Source organism: Enoplosus armatus, chromosome 23 (genome assembly GCF_043641665.1).
Source record: "Enoplosus armatus isolate fEnoArm2 chromosome 23, fEnoArm2.hap1, whole genome shotgun sequence".
Taxonomy (NCBI): Eukaryota; Metazoa; Chordata; class Actinopteri; order Centrarchiformes; family Enoplosidae; genus Enoplosus; species Enoplosus armatus.
Window position 1 is genome coordinate 8,826,562 of NC_092202.1, and position 15,449 is coordinate 8,842,010.

The 15,449-nt window shown below is 40.4% G+C and overlaps 1 protein-coding gene across 1 annotated transcript in view; it reads right to left on the reverse strand.

Annotated features, from left to right (window-relative positions):
• Nucleotides 1-15,449, reverse strand: part of LOC139306005 (adhesion G protein-coupled receptor L3-like) — a 122,903-nt gene that overhangs the window by 55,893 nt on the left and 51,561 nt on the right. The window contains exons 5-7 of the mRNA XM_070929964.1: nucleotides 7,184-7,546; nucleotides 3,852-3,955; nucleotides 1,084-1,269 (exon numbers count right to left, since the gene is read on the reverse strand). Of these exons, the coding sequence (XP_070786065.1) occupies nucleotides 1,084-1,269; nucleotides 3,852-3,955; nucleotides 7,184-7,546 (653 nt within the window). The remainder of the gene's footprint in view (nucleotides 1-1,083; nucleotides 1,270-3,851; nucleotides 3,956-7,183; nucleotides 7,547-15,449) is intronic.

Sequence of the window (15,449 nt, forward strand, 5' to 3'; positions counted from 1 at the left end):
TTTACTTTGCGCCATTTCCTCATCTTTACAAGAAACACTAAAGACTACAACAGCAATCTAACCTACAGCAGCAGCCTCCACCTTGAATGTTGTTTTATGACTAACCTTTTTTTTTTCAAGAGGTATTATAAACTCTAGTTGCTCCTCAATGTGAATTTACTCATCACGTTCCCTTCTGAGGCCTTTTGGCCATCTTTACTGCTTCCCCTCTCCATTGGAGAAAACTGGCATTAAAATCTCAATGGGGACATCTGTGTCTGTTGCGGCAATGAAATAAAAACCAACCCCGAAAAAGCCATCTGAGAACAGGTGTTCGTGTTCCTCTACAAGTGAAGTCGCTCCAGCAAATTAACGACTGACATTTTGAATTTCACTGATGTTTGCTTTTCTGTTGGCTGCTCAGCAGACAGAAAGTATTATTTTAGCTCGCTTTGCCTGAGTGCCCCTTACTATGCTCTGCTGTGAATTGGGGAATAAATGCATTAGCTTCAGGTTCAGCAAAAAATGAAAAACCCAGCACTCCCACAGCTTAAATCTTACCCTGTCCCATTAGTAAAAATCAAGTGGCGCAAATGTAGTGCTTTTGACAAGCATGACATGTGGATAACATCTTTTAAACTACATCAAAGTAAAATTGATAGCATAATATATGATACTAGAGTAAGAGATGTGTCTGAGCTATCCACTGAAATTGAAGGTGTGTTTTATTATGCACTGGACCACAGGAAAACCGTGGATATCATTTTATCTGACAGCACTAGGCCAAATAGCATATCTTTAAAAGAGTACCTACTGTTCAGGTTTGACTGGATTGAAGTCTTTGATAGGTAGGCCTCCATTTTGTAAAGGTTTAGGAGTCAGAATGAAAATGTTGACCTACAAATTGGCACTATTGGGTAAAATAGTATACCTAAAATTCCTTCATTTTCAGTCTACTCCTTTGCAAAGGTTGATCTGAACAAGTGTGGACAAGCAGGGGAATAGGCCACCATTCCTGCAGGCCATGTTTATCCAGTCTGTTAGAGGATCAGGATATTTTTTAGAGCAAAGCAGAAGTGTATAAAGAGTGGTTTCTTTCACTACCTTGTTGAGGCTCCGTGCTGCGCTGTCTTTGCCGCCTGGCGTGAGGTTCCTCAGCTGCACGTCGAGGAGATCCACCAGCTGAACCATGGCCTTCACTGTGTAGGTGATGTCCCCTGCCTGAAGATTACGCTTAGTTTGCTCCGCCAACTCCCTGGCAATGACTGCAGCTGTCTCTCCAGCTTTTAGCTGTAAAAAAAAAAAAAGGGACAAACACAAAACAGGAGGGAATTCACTTCAAGGTTCATTCAAATTGTGACTGAAACATTTAAATATCTGAATTGGCTAACATTTATTCCTCTACAGCTGAACAAAGTTAAAAACAAGCCTCATATCCTTAGTTTTTTTACTGTGGCATGAACTTATTATCCACAACCTGCACACTGGAAAACACAGGAAAACATGACAAATTGCAATATACAAATGTGTAGCCCCTTAAAATGAATGCCGTTTAGCCTATACATTTTCCCCAACCGCTGCTATATTGCACACAATTAATGTGGCGAGACGAAACTCAGCTAAGTGTACACTGGGGCCAATATTGTATCCGGAAGCAAAAATGAAATCAACTATTGAGGGAATTTCCCCAGATAGCCTTACACCTTTATGAAAATAATGGGGAGCACTGCAGCTTAGGGGGGAGCACTATATACTGTTGTACTCAGAGGACAGATCCTGTTGGATATTCTTTGTTTCTGATGTTCCAAAGCTTGTGTGATTTTTGTGTCTCGGGACTTGTGGAAATAAGGAACATATCAATGAAAAGAAACACATCAATGATTAATTCTGACAAAAACCACAAGAGCATAAGTATAAGAAATGGATTAAATAGCGTGTTTATCCACGTTAGCATCTCGGGCTGACTAGCTTACTACCTAGCGAGCATTACTTCCAAGGCCAAGGATCATCATTTTCTTACTACATTAGTTTCTGTGGTTATAGGTTAGGTTAAAAAAAAGCAGATACTGGATCCTACCAGAGTTTAGGCTAACGTTAGCAGCTTTTTTTGGATGTGGAGAAGTTAACCAGAGTTACCGCTATGTTTGCCAAATGTATGTCAAATGTATCATGAAGTTTGGCTTACAATAGTAGGGAAAGTGCCCTTTGCCATTTCTTTCACAGGGGAAACTAATATCTCACTTGCAATGTTGTAGTTCAAAGGTCAGTTACCTTCAAGGTTTTAACTAATACACTAGGTGGAGTAAAATGAGCCTCAAATCCGCAGACACCAACTAAAACGAGCCCATTCCGATTTACTTTGGCATCACCTGCTATCATCGCCTGTGAGTTTATTAGCCAAGCCAATTATGCTGCTTAAATTGGTCTTCACAGAGGTGTGTGCAGGGGAACATGTCTTTGGAAGATGTTTTCCTATTTTCCCTCCTTGCTCTTGTCTCTTAATGAGGGGAGCTGGGGATGCTGGGTAAATAGCTCTGCTTTTTTCACTCTCTCCCTCTTTATACTTATCTGATGTCATTTCTTTTTATTCTCTTCATCTTCCTTTCTCATTTTGTCTACAGAACCATCTGGTAATGAGCAGTGCCACATTTAGGACAATGGCTCTAGATATCAAATAACAAAGTGCCAGATGGGCATTCCAGATCTCTGACACGTTGATCTTCATTAAAGTCTTCCTGTCTCCACAGCGACAGGCATACTGCTGAAGTGTGATTTGCGCAAAAAAGAAAAAAAGATAAACAACACTTTTGTTAAAAATACATGCATTACTTGATTGTCACTTCTTTCTGTAGATTTTAACAGGCAATATGCTACATTAGAGTCAAACTGTTAGTGTTGAATCCATGCAACAACAACAACAGCCTATAAAGCAAGTTTCAGAAATAACTTTGCTGTAGTTAATTTCTCCAAACAGCAGCCTGTAGTGAAGCTTCATTGCACCGCTCAAATGGCGGTACACAGAAATGCACCTGATAATTTCGCAACCTTCTATTTTGTTCCCCAACAGCCATTCTCCATCCATATCTGCAAACTGCCGTTTGTTTAATGGGCCGAGCTTTGTGCCATTGAGTAGATCATAAGTGTTATAACATGCACGCCTCAGGGTCCTATGAGTTTAAGGGAGAACATTTTCAACATTGCCTGCAATTCATAACCTGGAACCCTGATGCTCACTTGCAGTAACCTTCTCTCTTTTTATTTGATTCTATTACAGATTTAAACACAGGAAGCTTTATTTGGGGCTTTGCATAATAACTTGCCCGTAGAGGAGGAGATACAAATCATTTGTGCTTGAGAAATGTGGAATGCAACTAACTGCTGCATCATGTCGTGGGACAGAAAGTGGTCTGGATTAGTTGTTACCCACAGCAGTCCATTAGAGTAAGGCACTGAGGTATTGGTTTACACTTCGCCCCCATCCAACCACCCACGCCAAACACAAACACACACACACACACACACACACGCACACACACACACACACACACACACACACACAAGTATAACCTTTCTATTGAGTAACTCTTCCAGCTAATCCATTATATTAATTGACCAGTTAAGAAGAGACAAAAAACAAACGAGAAAACAAACAAAAACTAAACTTATGTGCAAATGTTACTTAAAACAGGCTTAGAGGGCACAAATTCACACATCAAAATAACATTTAAACTCAGTGCCAAATCCTTCCGGCCATCTTTATGCTTTTTTCTGATGAAAATGATTCCAAATCATAAAAACAAAAAGCAACAAACTAATTGTGACGTTACTTTACGCAGCACATTTTCTGCTTATTATGTCGTGCAGCTTGGTACCTTCTGGCTGATGAGGTTGACCCAGGGGGAGGTACAGTTGCTAAAGTCGGGTCCCTGGGGGTCCCAGTATCCCTCTGGACCCATGCACATGTATGAGGCCACGCCTAGAGAGAGAAGAACAGTGGCTTGGTGAGAACAATGCCATGAAATTTATGAGGTCAAGAGACACAACCATGTCAGTAAAGAAAGAACAGCTACAGTGACACATGTCAATGTGAATGTGTGTGAAGCTTACCCACATTTTCTCATTCTTCTTACTTCTCTTTCCCATTATAGAGATATAGACTACACAATGCTTTCAGTCTTGTCAACTAATGCCCAATCTTCTGTATGTCAAGGACTTTTCTTATTTGCAAAACTAGTCCAAATAAAACTGCAACGTCCCAAGAAACACAATTCTTGAGTGATTAAATTAATGGATGTAGAAAAATGTAATTGGATGGTTTTATCTTAAAGTGACTAAAATTAAGTTGCCTCACTTAAGGCCAGCCGAGCTCGCCCAGACAGCGTCTGTATTTAATCATTAAAAGTCAAGACAGTGTCTGCATGCGTGTGACAATTCAACTCCTGCATGAGAAAGAAAATACACCAAAATAGGTGCCAATTAAGACTGCCATAGCTGAATTCATCACGAAAGGTCAATTAAGCTGGTTGATGTAAACTGTCTCTGCTGACAGAGATGTGGTTTGGGGAGTGACTGTGTTCACGCTCCATCTGGGCTTTGGTATGAATAACCCTCCAGATATTGAGTAAAATGAAACAGTGTGACCATCATCTGTTAAGACCCTGCTATTCTCCCCTTTAACTTTAACTAAATGAATTAAATACATTTAATCAAGAGACATAAAGTATAAACAAACAGTTTTTGTGGTTATTTTGCAATGAATCAAATGGATGCAATGTATCAAAAAATAAAGAGTGCCTTTGACTTCCACATACCTCAAATAACTTGCGTCTATATTTTCAGAGCTGATATCAGCAAGGCTACATGCTGACATTAAATTGCCCTTGCTTGTACTTAGAGGAAGGGTGTGTTGGAGGGTGAGACGGCCAGCATTAAGAGATATAAATTTTGATTGACATATAATTTCCTTCCCCAGTCCACCTTGGACAGCCTTATGTTTGATGGGTTTATAAGATAAGGGACTCTGCATTTTCCTCCAATATTGAGAGGCAGGAGAAGGAGCATGAAAGAGAGGAGTAAGAGAAGGAGTCGGAGGGGTGTAGGGGGGGGAGACAGAATGACAGCGAGCGAAGTGAGGTAGATGGAAGGGGAGCTCGAGGAACTTTCAAAGAGTGGCAGAGGAAGCTCACACAGTCGTGTTCTGCTTGGCAGTGTCGTCTGAAGAGCAATGGCTTTGAAGAGTGCGCCGGGGGGAGGTGGGGTATGTGTTCATCTTATCTTGCCATATGACGGCTGTTAGTGAGGTCTCGACGGGTGCTGGTGTTGCCCATTAATGAAGCCTGTATGTATGTATGTATGTATGTGTGTGTGTGTGTGTGTGTGTGTGTCTGACTGTTTGCTGATTGATGAAATGAATGAGTTTTTTTGTAGGCTTCAAGCCAGATGTGAGGGTATGATGTCACTCCCCAATCTGGGGTGACTTGCTCTATAAAAAATCATGATAGAAAGGCTTCAGAAAAAGGCACATTTTACAATTTTAACATATCTCATTTACATTACCTTTACATTCTTTTGGGTTTGTAATAATGTATCACCACCACTGAGTTGCTTTACTTATGCAACAATACTGTCAGACTGCAGAAACCCACAATATCAAGGTTTCTAGGTTACCTCTGTTAAGTTTAAGCTTTTATTCTTCCCTCGCTATTCATCTCCTAATTTTAAGAAAGCAGCATGATCTTCAACCTTATAACATCAGAGCCTTTACTTTAAAAAGTCTCTGTTCAGTGGCCAGGTCTCATTACAACATGAACTGCTGCTAGATCAGCATTCGAATATTCTTACTTTGAGGTAAAGCTTTTATATTTAAAGCAGCAAACATTGATTTTATCTTAATGCACACTTGACTTCATTCTCTTAGTATTGATACAAAGACAGAGTTGGAACACCATACATAGAGACAAATGGTCTGATGCCTGATAAACAAAGCTCAACAGCCCTTTCAAAATGCCAAACACAAACGTGTTTAGCCACTAATTAATTACACCCATTGTGTCCTGAGAGACAGGAAATAAATATGGGTGTATGGTGCACTAGTTACTCATTTCTATACAGACGCAATGCTAAGCTATCTTTAGGCTTGCATCAGTGAGTCAGGAATAAAGAATGAGGAGGGAGGCCAGGAAGCGAGAGAACGAGTGCTGCAGGGGGAGTGTAAACATAAACAAAACACACACCAGCGACCAACATCAAGGCGAAGAGCCTCACAGTAGACTGTGTCTCCTAACGAGAGTATTGACATCCACACAGAGTGACGGAATAAAGAAACAACATATATATTTCACCAGCAGATTTGCATCACTTTTCAACAGAGGAATGTTTGAGGTTTTGGATGTTTAATCAGGCTAACTGCATGTGACTACTTGGAATGACATTGTTATACTCTATTGGCACTCCATGTACTGTAAAGTGGTAGACCAACCAACAAATGAAACATATACAGAAAACAGGAGTGGACAAATGAATAAAATATGTGATTGTAGGTAGTGAGATGTCCAGTGACAAGTTTAAAGGAAAATTCCGCTTTATTAAAACTAACTACTAACTTATTTTCATAGTTTTGGCCAAAGTAATTGCTGAGATCTGGGAAAACACTAAATTTACCAGTCGATCTACATCCCAACCCTCATTAATGAGCAGGAGCTTTGGGGAGTGACCAAAGAATGAGAACCTGGATATAATGACTAGTTTCCTTCATAGGTAGACTAGGTTCACCCTTAGATAATCGAAATAATAGATCCAGAGCACACTGGAGAGATATATATTTCATCTGACCTGAAAAAGCCCAGCAATCCTCCAAGTACAGGTGGAAGGTGTGGCTTGGGAGAAAACTGTCTGGGCTACCTTACTTAGCCTTCTGCCACCTCGACTTTGGACCTACATTAGTTTCCATGAATTAATTAATAGATGAATGGATGGCCCACATTTTATCTCAATAAATTTGGCTAACCTGAGGGTTTGTTTAAAACTCAATAATCCTCTGACTGCTCATGTTCCTTGCCCCATCAAACTTCTTTTTAGCAACGTTCCCAAATCTACTCTGGTTATTACTACAAAAATCAAGTTGTAAGAGTTGTAATCAAGTAATCAAATTGTATGAAACCATAATTTCCCTTTAAATATTTGACATTACAAAAATCTAAATTACCTATGGTTCCAGGTGGACAGGGCATCTTGGCCATCACGCCTTGCTTGGTCTTGGGCCAGGAGATGTCCATCATCACCAGGGGATTACAATACTCCACCCTGATGTTGGGAAGCTTGGATGAAGGCGGCACCCTGTCGTCGTCATCCTCGTCTTCTGGGACCAAACCCTCCACCAGTGTCTGATGAGGGGCCACCACTGTGGTTGTGGTCCGTGGCCACTGGGCCATTGCAGCTGTTGTGGCAGGCACCTTGATAGTGGTAGTCCTGGCTGTTGTGGTTGTCATGGTAACAGTGGTGGGTCGAGTGGTGGTCCTTGTCGTTGTAGTTGTTGTGTCCATGTACACCATTACAGAGGAGGATGTTTCTGGCAAAGGAGAAAGAAGGAACACAGTGAACTGACAGATTCTAGGAAAAATGCAGAGTTGGAAAAAGAAGATTGAGAGTAAATGTCTTTCTTTTTTCAGTCACACTTCATTAACGTCTGAGAGGAAAATTTACTTTGCTGCTGGTGAAAAAATGACAGTGTACGCAGGGGAGTTCTATTCTTCTCTCCTTTCCATGTGTCAGTTTAAGAGAAGATAGTTCAAAGAGGATCAACTGGAACTGGCAGGTGTGACTTACATGGGCATGCATGGTGTCTGGTTTGGGACCCCCGCTGGCTAAGCTAACACACACTACATATACACACACTTACAGCTGTGCAGTCTAAATGTAGTTGTTGACGAGGGCATATCTCTCAATAGCTTGGTGTTGTAGCTGCATGCTTTTTCTGGGTCAGCCGGGACAAACTGAAATACTGTGCTAATGACGCTGTTTACCTGAGCTGTTGGGGACAAGGGCTACCATAACACCAACACACGCACATCAAAATACACCAATACACTGGCTCAGTAATCCTTTTCTTCCCACTCAAATTCATATGCACCTCCTTGACTCCTGTCATCAACCATCCCTTTTACTAATCCATTCTGTCCCTTTTATATTCCTTCCGCTGTGTCCCTGATTGGAAAATAGAGGCCCCAAATTAATTTAGCTACAGGCCTTTTATGAATGTGTGGACTTGGTTAATCCACAGAGGGTCAGAGGTCATATTTCATAATATATCTTCAGAAAGAGGGAAGCAGCGAGGGTTTTTCTATGAAACTGTGTCCTATGGAATACCTTTATTTAGGAACATTGCGCTATATTACTCATTATACATTTTTTTTGCTTGAAGATTGCTATACTGACATTTCTATATGTCATGATGTTATTACTGTGTGTGGTGTGGAAAAAGGCAGCTTGCTGTAGTTCCATGAGAGAGCTTTTACTCACAGACACCCACAATCTGGGCCTTTGTGAAAATGCAATTTGGGACAGGCGTTGTTTCAGGCTAATGCAGAGATACAATCAAAACGACAGAAGTGACAAATGGTCCTAATCTCTGTATGAAAGGGGAGCAAAACAACATTTAATGAGGGTCGATTTTAGGTTGGCAGGTGTAACGGACGTCACATATCCAGAGAACTTAGATAACAGACATCACTGCTGAAATCCAGTTCAGTGAGTTTCAATTTGCAATCGGACAATTTCTCTGTATGGTGAATTTGAAAGCGGCGAAATAAGACAGCATAAATTAGTGCCACCGTTCGCAGAGATGCCTGGAGGCTGTAATGACACAAACCAGACCGCTATCAGCAGTCAATGCATTCAACGCTTAACAGCATTCAAAGACAGCCAAGGTTGATTAAATAGGTTGCCATCGCAGCAAGAGTTCCAAGCTGATTGAGTATTTGTTTTCTCTCGCTAACAAAATAGTTTGTTGTGTTTTTAAGATCCACCGGTTTCTTGGACACTCCTGTGGAGGCACTCCATCAGTAAAGTGGAACTATAACAAGAATCTAATTGAAGTGCAATGTGAACTAAAGGCATGCAGAGCCTTTTTTACTACCAGGTAATGCAGGCTGTATAACTTGTAACAGACAGAAAAAAACAAGTATGCAGCAGCTATTGGAAAACACAAGAGCTTGGACAAGATGCTATTACACAATATGGATATGGATGCAAACACTTGAATAAGCTAGCACAAATGCTTGGTCACATGCTCCGACACAAACCCTCATCAACCAACATAAATTGACACTACCACCCATCAACAGGGCTTTAAAAAAAAATCACATTAATGCTCAAAAAGGTATTTAACATTTCCACCAGCCACCAAGACATCACCATTTACATTCTATAACCACTATTAGACATCATCATCAATCTGCGCCACGGCAGCCCAGTGGAACCTTCAGCTGGTGATGAACATGAAAAATAGGAGGGAGAAATATCTTCAAGGACAACAATCTATTTATTTGATTATTTATGAAAGAACCTATTTATGCATCTGTAAGTATGTGTAAGTGGCAACAATTTAAGTATAATTGAAATCAGCTGCTTGTGCTTAAACTGCATATAGTAAAGGAGACCATTAGCGTACCTCATGGAAATCTGATCATGGAAATTCACTGCTCATATTGAGGTCACTAAAGGTCACAGTGCACAGGCTCAGATAAGCTAGTGGCTAAAAGGATGTGCAGACGGGCCTATTAGGATAAGGGAATTATTGTACTGGTCAGGATGGCTGATACAGGAGTGATTCTGTGTGTGTGACAGATTTTTGCTGAGGGAGTTTCTGTTGCTTTAGCTGTCAAAAATGCAGACTGATGTAAGTAAGTAAACTGTACAGGGATATGAGATGCATTAACCTGAGTCTTATAGGACGACATAATAGTAAAAAAGACACCAGATTATATATTAGGTTTGAATGAACAATGGTACGTTTTATTGCTTATTGCAACTTTTCATTTGTAAGAGAAAGAATCTTGAGTCAAATAGAGCTATCATTGTCTTTTAATTTCAAAGACAATAAGAACAATTTAGTTTACCAATCCTTTTTGAATAATAATAATAAAAGTTACCATATCACCTTCTTTAATGCTGGAGGTTATATGACAGTACAGAGAAATATGGCTAGAGGAAATCGCCATCACAGCATGAAGTTAATTCAAAGTCACTGGGAACCATGTCTAGAATGTAATTCCATACTTCCAGTTGATCCCGTTGAGCCCACTGTTGAATTATTTTTCAACGCGCAGCATGTTAAATACGCCTGCAAAGGCACACACAAGAGACAAAGAGCAGGAGTGGAAAAGAAGACAGTGTCCTTGAGCAAACTTGTATATCTTTTCCATGAGATGAGCGCACAAAAAAAAGCCAGCAGCAGACAGCAGCCACAGTCTGCAGGCACTATCGCCTTGGAGACAACACAAGGACATTTTGTTTTGCTTTGCCAGCTTTCCCCATTCTATCCAAGGGGATGAAGTGAGAGAAAGAAAACTGAGCTCAAGAGCACAAACGAGGTGAACAAGACTTTGGTATGCTACGAGGGACTCATGAGTGACCTTACAGGAAGATCTGAATGCGAGTTTAGTTGTGGGGTTTTTTTAAAAAAAGAAGAAAAAAAAAGACAAAATTTTAGACCAAAAACAAGCCATGAAAATATGATTATAGATGGGTGAACTCTTGCTTTTATTAATTTCTTATTTCAATGTCTTCTTGACAAGCACTATCTCTTTGCATACTGTTTAATTAGAACTGGGTCCTAGGATGTGTTTAGATATTGCTCAATGATATAACACAAACTTAAAATGGCCACAAACCTCAAAGTCATTTATCTTCTGTATATTAAAGATTCAATGCATTCTCAAAGGCATTACAAAGTTGATTAAAAACGAATGATACTAACAGCCAGCGATCAGATATTCATGATTCCTAAGCTAAGGGGCTTAAGAATGTTCCTACACCTAAATAGGCGACCCTTTCATTCATAAAAGACAGGAGCAAACTTTTGTCGGCTTTATTCTCATTCAACACCAACTCCACTCATCATTTATACTCCACTTCTATTGCACAAAACACCCCTCACCAAACGCATGAAGTCTGTTTCCACCACACACAGAGCTTTGTGCTTCATTTCAAAGCATTAATTTCTAACTAATTAGCCTCTCTCTCTGTATCCCAGGGCTCATGGCTTCCACAATTAGATAAGCCCCACTCTACTTCGCTCCAGGAAAAAAAAAAGAAGAAACCTGCTATGCTATTATGAAATGAATCCGGTTTATATGACTTGCCATTTCTGCACCAAGAGCGGGCTCGTCGGCTCGGAGAAACTTCTGCAGACTCGAGATCAAAAGAGGTGGAAAGGGCTTTCGGGTTTAAAAATGAAACGAACATCAGACGGTAAAGTGACTCTTCCAACCTCGTGCTGAACCCAATTACCTCCTAATTTTAGTATTTGAACCTTTATGCATGGTTACATCTTCACTGGGCACTTGCACAGACTAAAAAATATTGGACAGTCTTTGTGTGATGTCACCAATTAACTTTCTACGAACCTGTTTAAAGCCTGCAAAATGGGATTTCTGGGTGCTGGGACATAGACTTAGAGTGAAGCGTACTTGAAGCCCAAATCCGTGATCATGGCTGTTAGTGGATCTCTCAGAGATAAATTACAACCAATACAACTTGTTTAATTTCGCCAGTTTGATCTGACGGTCCTAACAACAGTGTTGACTACAGGTTAATAATTTACTTGGGGTGGTTTTTCTTTTGGACTCTTTAGGGAATATGGATTCAGTTTGCTTTCGTTGCTGGCATTTTTACACATCTCCAATTAAAGCGTCAAATTTCCATTTATAAATACCATTATAAATTCATGCTGGTTTGGAGCAAACTGTAAAATTTAAGGTTTCACTTCAGTATTCCCAGTGGGAGGCTTTGTTGGAGTGGTGGCAATTTAACTGCTCTGCTGGTTGGGGGTCATATCGTATATGAGAACTAAATTTACATATTTGTCACGGTTCAGGATAACAGGCATAACAGGCTTATTTGGATATTGGTAGGTGGATTTTGTTACCTTCAGACAGAACCAGGCTAGCTGTTTTCCCCTGTTTACAGTCCTTATGCTAAGCTATGTTAACCGGCTGCTGGCTATAGCCCTAAATTTACCATGCAGACATGAAAGTGATTGATCTTCCCATCTAACCCCTCGACAAGAAAGCAAATGAGTGCACTTTCCAAAATATTGAACTGTTGCTTTTAATGATGATGGTTGTTTAACATGTCACAGAAGATATTAATTCCTGATGATGGAAAATGAGTTGGAAGTGTGTCTTGATGTCTTTGCTGCAGAAACGGACTAATATTATATAAGTGCTAATATTAAGCTAATGTTACATTTTAATGGCAGACACGAATGTATCATGTTGGGAAACTTTCAGTCTGTTAAAATGTTTAACTTCAATTTTTTTTTTTTTTTTACCATAGCTGACCAATACAGTAATATAACAAATTTGATATTAACATTAAAAGACGTGTCCCAATGTGACCCTAACTCTACAGAAAAAAGGCAGCGTTTGTTAATTCTCAGCCATCAGCTAATTGAGCATTCATTTTTGAGTCATATTGTAAAATATTATCTATGATGAGAAATATTTACATATACACACAGAAAGGATCATCAGTACCCGCTTCACAATTGCATGATTCACTCAGCTCCCAAGCTTATTAATTCCCTAATGTTTACGTCATACAATCCTACCAAAAAGCTACACGTGTCCTCATTTGCTAAGGAGAATGGTTGGAAAGTAAAATGATGATAAAAGTCCTGTCATTTCATGGAGCCTTTTGTGGCAGGCCCACAAATCCATCAGAGAGTGCAACTGGGATGTGGGGGGTGGGAGGATGGTGATGGTGAGGGGGTGTGGTAAATTATGCAGCCAGACATCCGGTAATGCTTCGATATCATCTGACATGATGAGAACCGTAATGGATGGGAGCTATGCATTGTTTGGCAATTAATTTCTCATTCCGAAGCTCTCTTCCAGGGACTTGAGAGGGTATCAATGGAGGTCACACAGCGCTGGGAGAAGCGTATGCGCTGGGCTGATATATATATATATATATATATATATATGCACACATGAACACGGGCCCGGAGAGACACTCGCAGTGTTTGAGTTAAATGACAGAGAAGACGTCAGCAAAGCCTGCTTGCATATGCACTCCAGTCAAGTACTGTCTAGTTAATTCTCGACACAGATGTGCAGCAAATGCATGCACAAAAACACAAGTGCTGTTTTCTGCCTAATGTGTATGCATATTAGCTCATCTGCATTTGCAAAAAAAGATTTTGCTTACATTCTCAAATAGTCTCAAAACCCCAAATCAAAAATACATTGCGCAAATCTGTCATGCATCTACACATCTATAGTATCAATACAGTACATACACTACTGTAAAGGTGAGCATTAAAAACTCCACAGAGACACATGTTTAGCAACATCTTTTCTAAGCTAAATGGAGGAATGTTGGATTCTGTTTTGATTCTCAGAGCCAAAACTCAAGTCTCTCAGGCTACTGACAAGGCCAAACTTCGTCAAACATACCAGGAGAAGCACAAGAAGGAAAGAGGAGTGTGAGCACATGAGCAGAGGGGGATGTCAGACTCACTAAGAGGAAAGGCACACTCCTCCAAGGTCTCAACATTTGCCAAAAAAACCTTGAGTAAGGCTTTTCAAAAGATTGTCAACCAACAGCAGAATGGGCCAAATGGATAGGGCAAAGCTGTGCAGAGGAACTCTGACACTGGTGATAAAGAGAGTTAAAAGATGCTTCAGGGGCCTCCAATCAGATTTACTCGGCTGATTGGCCAAAATAAATCACTTTGTGCTTGTGTGTCACCAGGCCTGTTAAATCTAATGTGGCAATTTTTTGGGGGGGGCTCTATAGAAACGAGTAGCCACACACACAGACACACACATCACTCAGTAGAGTAGAGAAAGAGCAGAGTGGAGGAGAGGATCCCACACACTGCAGTATAACTCCAGTTACACACATTTTATTTTTCTTCTGTTGAGTTTGATTTCAACAGGTGAAAAACTAACTGCCAACGACCTGCTTGGATCACACACTGCATAGCTGATCAACTACGTGAGGATAGCTGGGGTGAAACACCTCAGAAAGAAAGAAAAACCATGAAGAAGCTCTTACGGTAACATTTTTTGCTCTACACACTGAAAAGAGACAAAAAATTGATTTACATATGTAAAAATAGGGGCAAATGCACCTGTGCCTAATAATCCCCATTCACCCACAAGTTCCCATTACACAAAAGTCTTTTTAATATAAGATCTTTACTTAAAGTTTTTTCTCATTTCTGTACATGTCAGGAGAGATTGATAGGGGGTTGGCCTTAATTGAGGGATTGCCTGCCACCCCTCTCACTACACAGGTGATCTGTGTATGATTTCTGGATCAAGGTAGAGCCGCTAAGAGCCACGATGGATGGCCAGTCAGAAGGAGGGACGCCAGGCAAAATCATGTGATACATAATGGGGTATCACACAGAGCGAATGAACATGCCACATTCAGAACCACTTGAAACATGAGCTCGCCTGCTCAAATTGACAAAGGGTTCATTCAACTTCCACACCAGATATGAAACACAAGTATGCTAAGATCAGCAACACATACACTAATAAGGTAACAATGCTTGTATTTTACAATGTAGTACAAATGATTCTTGAGGGAATGAGGAAATATGGTTCTGAAACATTCAAAGAGGCTCTGAAGCGCCAACAAAGCGCTCCCTGTTTCCATGCTAAAAAATCTAAAGCTGCATTACTAACAGAGCCCCATTGTGTTCCAGCATTAAAGGGTTTGCAAGAAGGCCGTGCATTTGAGCGTTTGTGTGTGTGCAAGCATGTGTGTACATGTGTTAGAAAAATCATTCTAAACTATAATCCTAAACCTTGCACTTTCCCTCGAGGAAAACTGCCCTCTGCAAGAGGTGCACCAGGCATGTGATAAGTGCGTAGCCTGCAAATAAGCATGTAGCCTACATTTCTAAGCCTCGACTTCAAAAAGGGCTTCAAGCAGCATGCAAAAGACTGTTTTTCGTGGAATGGTAGCATTTAGTTTGAATTACTATGCAAGTTTTCCCTAAAGCTTTGTAATCAAGAAAGAAAAGATTCTACGATGACATATGACAACAGCAGGGTGTCAAAGTATATCCATCAAAAGCAATGACAGGTACTGGAAGGAGTACTAGTGCATAAGCAATGGAACATTAAGGACAACTTTTTGTGCCTTTAAGGGTACACTGAGTCACACACAGATTATCTCCATCAAACTCTGCCAGCCTGCATTTACCGCTCAGACAGTCTTAATCAATTTAGCAT